At 36.4% G+C, this 8,607-nt stretch overlaps 1 protein-coding gene across 1 annotated transcript; it reads left to right on the plus strand.

Annotated features, from left to right (window-relative positions):
- Positions 1–6,674: 6,674 nt before the first annotated feature.
- LOC102908975 (olfactory receptor 8B3-like) lies at positions 6,675–7,625 on the plus strand. Its single transcript, XM_006999001.4, has one exon. It carries the CDS (start codon positions 6,693–6,695, stop codon positions 7,623–7,625), a length of 933 nt encoding a protein of 310 aa, XP_006999063.3. The 5' UTR covers positions 6,675–6,692.
- The last annotated feature ends 982 nt before the right edge of the window (positions 7,626–8,607 follow it).

An 8,607-nucleotide genomic window follows, 5' to 3' on the forward strand; every position in this document is an offset into this window, starting at 1 on the left:
AGGTAAAGGTTTGACCAAATGAGCTGCATGAAGCATTTGTTTAGCGTAAGAAGGAAACAAACTGAAGCCATTTTTGATAGAACTTCTATTTTTAACAAGGGTTAAATAATGTTTAAGTTCCCAAGACATCCACAGACCTCCGTGGGTAACGGACATCCTGGTTGGCAAATTAAGATGTGAATTCTGGGCAAGTCACCCTACCACAGTTGAATAAACCAACCAATGAGAACAAGATAAGTGTACCACAGAGAGTTGTTTCTGGGAAAATCCATAATCTTTGAATCCTAATTGGTGAAAAATGTAACTGTAACTTGGCATAGACGTCTGGGATTAAAAGCTCTGTGACATTCTGGCGTGTGGTAGCAGTTCGGCTCCCGAGTCTGTTCTGCCACTGTGATCAGTCAGGAGTGGCTTGATTACAATCAATTTTTGTTTTCTGCATTGACTTGGTGTGTGAGTTGTGTTGGCTTCACCCATACCCCATAACATTTAGGAGCCTATGATCTTGCTCTCCAAGTAAAACATATAATAAGAGATTGTAGAACACATGATATGAACAAACAGGAATGGAATACTGAGGGATTAGGGTTTAAGAGGGAATAGAAATTGAGTATGAAGGAAAAGATATATGGAGATGTTTTGACTAAAAGTAAGTATGTATGAAGAAGGCTTATGAAATGTCACTAGTTTGTAAGCTAATTAAAAATAGAATTTAGAACAATGGCAATAGATACTGTTAGGGAATCTATGAGAGACCCCACTGATGAACAACTCAAAAAGAGGTAACCCATAGCTAGGATTGGGGTTGTTTTTGATAGTCTATGATGTCTCACAGAGACATTCCCAATGAAAGGATGGCTATATTTAAATGTCTATGTATGTAGATGTTTATGCTCTGGGTAGTTTCTGCAGTAGTAGGTTTCCATGTCCTCAGTTCATAAGTCCACATGTTAGTTATCCCCACCCTCCCATACTCATTCTCCTACTCTTCTTTCTTATTCCAACCTGACATAGTCCTTTTTCTTCCATCATTTATATTTTCTCCTTTGCAATGGTCTTTTTGTACTCTTTGCAGGTTCAGGTCCTGAGACAGGGAAAGGGTGTTTGTGGAAGAAGAATTTTCTGAACACAAGATGAGTTTCATATAAGTGGCTGCTCCCAAACAGCTTGAGTCATCTTTATTTACAGTTCAAAAAGAAGCATGAGCTAACAGCATTAACTTCCAGAAAAAAAAAAGATTTCCCCCCAACTTTTACATAAAAAATCCTTTAAACCAAAAACAAAGCTTAGCATTTTGCTAACTTGGCTAAACATCAGGCAAGGCATATCCTGTCCTTACAAATCTGAAGAGTGATAAACATAGGCACACATTCTCAAGAACAACAATATTGTTCAAAACTTAACAAAGCATATTTATATTTAATTATAGGAATTATTTGCCATAAACTATCTACATACAGTTAGATTGTATTTCTCTAAATATTATCTCGTTCTACAAAAGAGGTCATATACATCTAAGCCTCTTTATAACAAACTTAAGAAGCATCAGTTCCCAAAGAATTTTAGGGGAAAATATTTGAGAAAAAGTGGCGTTTCCCATCATGATCACATCTGTGCCATGCGTGACTGACAAAGTGATCCTGAAAACTGCCAAGAGAATCATCAATATTGTGAGAGAGACGAGAACATGCAGGCTGCACATTCTCAGCAGCATTCTGCACTGTCCTGAAGTCCACTGGTTCTTGCTGAGTGAAAAACCATTTCTGCGGGCTTTCCCTCATGGTGACCCATTGGACAAGTATTCAGATGCTGCTCTGAAACTAGGCCACAGGGCTGCCACCACTCTTTCCTGTCACCGGCATTCTATTCCCTAAATCTTAAAGCCAACCCCATGGACCTTGGCTAGTTTTCTGCCTTTTATTTGTATTCTAACTTAAATGCATACACCTCTGAATATTGAACTATAACATTCATATATGGAAGATAATACAAATTGTTTGTGTGGCTCTGTGTTACCTCATTCATAATGATTATTTCTAGCTCCATTAATTTATTCACAATTTCATTTTTCTTTACCCTGAATAATATTCCTTTGTGTATCTATTTATTATCCATTCGTCAGCTGAAAGATAACTGTTGCACTTGATTTTCATCCAGAATTTGATATTAAGTCTCTATTGCTGAAGAAGTTTCTATTACTGAAGTGCATATTTGATTCATAGGAAATGGAGAAATCAAACTGGTTCTGACCTGTAAGCCTCATCCCTACTGGCTAGATTTCATAGTGTAGTATATGGTTCTAAGAACAGACTGGGGGAAGAAAAATAATCTAGCTGTAAACCTTGTAACTACAATAATAATTAGTCTTGGTAGATAGGCTCACTGGTTCGATGATGACACAAATGTAATGAGAGTATTCCACCTCATGACTGGATTTAAAGCCCATAGTATGAGACAGAAACTCATGCTTGGTAAAATTAACTGGGTCTCACATCCATGGCTAGATATGTAATAGGCTCTAGGGGAGAACCCAATACTACTATTCTACTAAATATACATAGAAACAAATTGTCCCCTAAACTCTTATCTTCATATACACATGGTGAGTCTTTTAACCCTCATTAGGGTAATTTCTTATCAAAACAAATTGTGATTAATACAGAGACCTATAACTGATAAAATTACAGAGAATATGGAGTGCTGCACTATAAATGGGGCATAGTTAGTTCAGGATGTATTTCTCTGTGTCTTCCTGCTGTGGATATTGCTCTATATATAAATAAAACACTGATGGCCAGTTGCCAGGCAGGAAGTAGGTGGGACAAGGAGAGAGGAGAATTCTGGGAAGCGGAAGGCTGAGGAGAGAGACACTGCAGCCACCGCCAGGACAAGCAGCATGTGAAGACGCTGGTAGGCCACCAGCCACGTGGCAAGGTATAGATTTATAAAAATGGGTTAATTTAAGATATAAGAACAGTTAGCAAGAAGCCTGCCATGGCCATACAGTTTATAAGTGATATAAGCGTCTGAGTGATTATTTTATAAGTGGATTGTGGGACTGCGGGGCTTGGGGAACCTGGAGAGAAGCCCTCCAGCTACATCTTCCACTCAAAGTTACTGGTGTCTTCAGCAACAAAGTATTGTTATTTAATTATAGTGGGCAACCAACAGCAATAGGAATAACTTGTATTTTTTCTTATACCACTGAAGCCTTCATGACCAATGGGGAAGTGTCCCATGTCTGACATAGACTTTCATTTGATAATCCATGTCCCCTGAGAAGTGCATTGTTCACTAGTGCAGAGTACCTCTTTTCAACCACCCTTTCTCAAGGACCATGCTGTAAGGGTAGATATATTGTCAGAGCCAGGGGGAGTGGATAGTTACATTAAAGTAGTATTCTCTGCCCAGGGCAGTGTAACTGTTATCAGGTCAGAGGAAGAATGGGGAAGAACTGGAAGGGAGGGAAAGGCAGGTGGGCTTTGTCAGAATGTGTTAAATGATTATAGAAAATTCTTAAACAATAAGAAATTAAAAAAATATATTATTACTTAGGAAACCTCTCTCCTGTGGGCTAGCTTTTATTGTGCTTAGGTGCTATATAGGCTTCTGGGGGGGGGATACAATAATGGTCTTAACCAGCACTGGGCTCTGCATTCAGTAATACTAACCTGACAGCAACATGTACCTATTGATGTAATAGTGGCTTGACAGTTATGGGGCAACTAACTGGCTTCTGATTGGATCTGAGGCTTGCTTCACTGGAGATAATGTCATGTCTGACACTGTAAGCCTGGTCAAAAGTCCTAATAGTTTGGTAAATATTCATGTATTCAAATTACTTTCTAAATATATATGTTTATATGAGAGACCTAGAATGCTCTCAACTAGGTCATATAAGCTTCTTTTTGCTGTGGTCTAGAGTCAATGCAGAGAAACATACCTGGCTAAAGACCTGAGAGAAAGAGATTGAATGATCAGCCCTAAATGAAACAGACCTGCTACTGCAAAGGCTCAGGGAGTAGAAAAGGAGAGGAGGTAGAAAAAATACAAAAGAGTTGAAGGATATTGATGAGTGATGTGAAATGCTATTTTCTGGATGTAGCGTGGCTATTACATTCATAAATTAACAACAGCTGTGATTACCAGCACATGATCTACACAAGAAAAAGCCAATTAAAATTGCTACATAGATGAGGGAGATTATCTCCAGGCCCTATTCTTTACTGAAGACCTATAGGCAAACAATAGATGTTAACAAGGGAAGAATATTGTCCTTTGAGCGAATCGTCCTATACCCATGTAATATGGGCATCAATATTTGGACTTAGTGGGTTAAAAGGAAAAGACATGAAGTTAGGAGATGGAGATATTAGGAAGATACAAGGGAAGTTGGTACATATGGTTGTTTTAGTGTGTAAATGTATATAAAATTATCAAAGAATGAAAAAGTGTTACCAAGAGAGTATTAACATTCATTGTCTAAACTGATCTGAAATATTTGTATTTTTGGTCTCTGGCTGAAACTATGCATAATATTTTCTGTACTCTTCATATGTTTTAGTGTGAGTTCATGATCATAATAATTTCCTTCCATTCTTTTGGCCACTAAACATATGTTCTTAGAAACATTTTATGTTCAGTGTCCAAATAAGCATAGTTGTTTACAGACAATAACAATGCCCAGTTCCTGGAATGTTTTCTTTTTTCTTTCTTTCTTTCTTTTTTTGTTTTTTTTGAGGTATGGTTTCTCTGTGTAGCCCCAGCTGTCCTGGAACTTGTTCTGTAGACTGGGTGGGCCTCCAACTTACAGAGATCTGTCTGCCTCTGTTTCTGGGGTGCTGGGATTAAAGGCTTGTACCACCACTGGACTCAGCAGAATGTTTCAAATGAACTGTAATACTGAACATCATAGTAAAAGACCATGCTATGATATACTAGACTAATTGATTTTGAAAATTATGAATAAATTAATGATGACTAATAAGTTTTTCAAGTAATGAGAATGTAATAAATATATACCCTTATAAAAATTCAGAAAGAAAACAGATCTGAATACCTTTCTCACATCTTAGAAATTTTACAAAACGATATATAAACATAATCATTGAAATTGAAGACTTATTGAAAACAATAAAAGAGAAATGATTTGTGATTTAGGGTTAGGAAAAAATAAGGTAAGATACCAACAGAAAAATCATAAAAGAAAAATACACAAATTGAACTTCATCTAATAAAACTATTTTCTCCTAAAATATATAGTATTGAGACAATGAAATTATAAGCCCAACTACTGACCAAGCAAGATTCTCAGACATAATTGTCCAGTGGGTTTTTAGAAGTAACAACTAGACAAAGAATTTGATCCTTTAAATTCCTTAAAAAATATATCCTATAAGTTATATTCTATAGGTTTTTGAAGGCATTGGATAGAATTCTAAAAGCATTCCATAAGTTACAAGACTTGAAGTCATTTACTCAAATCCTTAAAATTTCAGAGAAATTAATTAGGGAGCTTTGCGTATATCCAACTGCAATTTCTTAATTATGATGAAGAAATATACAAGGAACTCCACAACAGATCCCTCTATAGGGATCAAGATAATTGAAAAAGTTGGGCGTTTATATTTCCATCTCCACAAGAGGGAGTATTTTCCCTGAAGAGAAACGTATAAAATTTTGAGTCTCTAAGAAACTAAAGGCATATCACAATCCAAGTTGTAAATAAAACCGCCTCAATTTCTTTTTATATTCAAATGCTATCCTCTTGGGAAGGGAGTAACTATACTTCTACCACATTTATAAGGAAGTGGGTTAAGCCATTTAAGTCACAGTAAAACCATCTAGTGGCAGTGTGAGGATCATAATAAAATTATTTCCTCTGCTGTTGGAACAGAACACTCAAAGATCTAATCACAAACTATCACTTGTAGTTCAGAAGTATTTCTAAAGTATATCATGCATTAAGTCTTTACTGTAGTCTCCAACTAGAAACAAAGGGTCAAACACCTTGGAATCCAAAATTGCTCTTCTACATACACTGAAGAGCAAAGGTAAGGAATCTCTAAATTTTTTGCTGATATGTTGATTTTCTGACTATATGAATATTTTTCTTAATAGAAAATGGACTGTAACATGTCATTTCTTCTCTATCTTGTGTAATCCAGGGACTCAAGTGAAATTGTTCAAGAAAGTGTTTATGGAGAATGTTAAGAGATGTAGTGGCCATCCAAGTTGCAGGATACCTCTCCATGGACAGGACTTACACTTTTCTAGATTCATGATTTTATCTGTGACTTAGAGTAGAAAAAAAAAAAAACCTCTTAGTCTGATTCCTAGCTGTACAAGAGATAAACCTGTATTTATGGTTAGCATTAATTGGCCAGGACCTTGTCCTCCAGATTTATTTATGTGTGGAGTACTCTAGTGAAAGAATATATTACATGAGAGAGAATGTTTCTCTTTTCATCTCTTCTCATCTCTTCCCATTTATCATTTTTTTTCTAGAAATTACATTTTTCAGCACCATCTTTTCCTGTGTAAGATAATTTGGCGATGCTCCATACAATTTACGTATTCAGGCAGTCTTGTCTCATAGATTCCAAACACACACATCAAGGAACTATGATAGGAAGAGGAGATCATTTTCTAATGAGATAATTTTTCCTGTGTCTGCAGATTCTTAGAGAAGCATGACCTCCGCAAATGTCTCTTTGGTGACCGAATTCATTCTGGTAGGATTAACAGATCACCCTGATCTCCAAATACCCCTGTTCTTTGTGTTTTTAGCAATGTATATTGTTACTGCATTGGGAAATTTGTGTTTGATAATTTTAATTGTACTAAATTCACACCTTCACACCCCAATGTACTTTTTCCTCTTTAATTTGTCCTTCATAGACTTCTGCTATTCTTCTGTGTTCACGCCCAAAATGCTGATGAACTTTATATTAACTAAGAATGTCATTTCTTATATGGGATGTTTGACCCAGCTCTATTTCTTTTGTTTCTTTGTCATTTCTGAATGTTATGTCCTGACATCAATGGCCTATGATCGCTATGTGGCCATATGTAATCCACTCTTGTACACTGTTGCCATGTCCCCTAAATTGTGTTTGAACCTTATGCTTGGTACATATGCAATGGCATTTTCTGGTGCCATGGCTCACACAGGATGCATGCTGAGACTGACCTTCTGTGATGCAAACACCATCAATCACTACTTCTGTGACATCCTCCCTGTGATGCAGCTCTCCTGCACCAGCACTTATGTCAATGAGCTTGTGGTTTTCATTGTGGTGGGCATCAACATCATTGTGCCCAGCATCACCATCTTTATCTCTTATGGTTTCATTATCTCCAGCATCTGCCATATAAACTCTGCTGAAGGCAGGTCCAAGGCCTTCAGCACCTGCAGTTCCCACATAATTGCTGTTTCTCTGTTCTTTGGATCAGGTGCATTCATGTATCTCAAACCATCTTCTTCTTCATCTATGGATCAAGGAAAAACCTCTTCTGTCTTTTATACCAATGTGGTTCCCATGATGAATCCCTTAATCTACAGTTTGAGGAACAAAGATGTAAAAATGGCCCTGAGAAAAACTCTGAGCAGATGGAAATTTTGAGTGGATACTTAATAGTTACTTAAAATACTTTATGGGATGGTATTTAACCCATTTTCCCTAGGCATTATTCTGTTTTTAAATTTAATGTTTAAAATTTAGCACATGATTCCTTGGAGTATAAATACATTGTACCTTGATTAATGCAACTCTTATTTCTTTCATATCCTAATAAAGGAAATCTGAATGATTTTAAAATTTGAATTTGTTTTTAATTTAACTGAGTAACGTAAGTCTGATCTTTTGTCAGAGGTTGTGGGTTTTTCATGTTTGTTCATAATGCGTCTTTGGGAATGTAAGCCTTGCCTCCTTTCTGTAGATCCCCCTTTGTAATGTAAAGAACTTCTTAAACCACCAGCGTCCAATACAAACTGTAAGACACATCACAGTTTACACCTGCACCCTCTGTTTTCTGCTTGTACTGGTTGCCAGCACTCACTTACTGTGTATAATGGATACTGATGCTCAGAGAGGCCATTGATTTACTGATAATCCAATAGATTAAAGTGTAAAGTTTCCTATTTTTTCCTGATTTCAAGTTGACTGTTAGTACCAACATGTAGTCTAAATTTATGTTATTATTTTTTATTGGAGGAATTACAACTATGTGGCAATAGTTCCATTTTTGAATTTGATTATGGTTTGTTTCTGTGTGATATGTACATTTTTCTCTACGGTTAGAGTTTTCATTTTGTTGAGGATTGTTGTTTTTGTAGGAGCAGACATGTTCTTTTGGAGTAGTGAATTGAGTTCATCCATAATATTATAAATAAAAGTATCTGAGTGTTTTCTTTGTTCTGTAATACAGAACAAGATAGATGAGAGAACAAACAAACAACCTCCCCCCCCCCAAAAAAAAAACAATAGGTCTTAAAAAAGGAATGAAGGGGGCTAGGCATTGAGAACCTGTGATTGCAGAAAATTTTGAAGGAGGATTTAAAAAACAATCTTTCTCCTGATTTTGAGTGCCATATAACGCTAACTA

This window comes from Peromyscus maniculatus, chromosome 7 (assembly GCF_049852395.1).
Source record: "Peromyscus maniculatus bairdii isolate BWxNUB_F1_BW_parent chromosome 7, HU_Pman_BW_mat_3.1, whole genome shotgun sequence".
Lineage (NCBI taxonomy): Eukaryota > Metazoa > Chordata > Mammalia > Rodentia > Cricetidae > Peromyscus > Peromyscus maniculatus.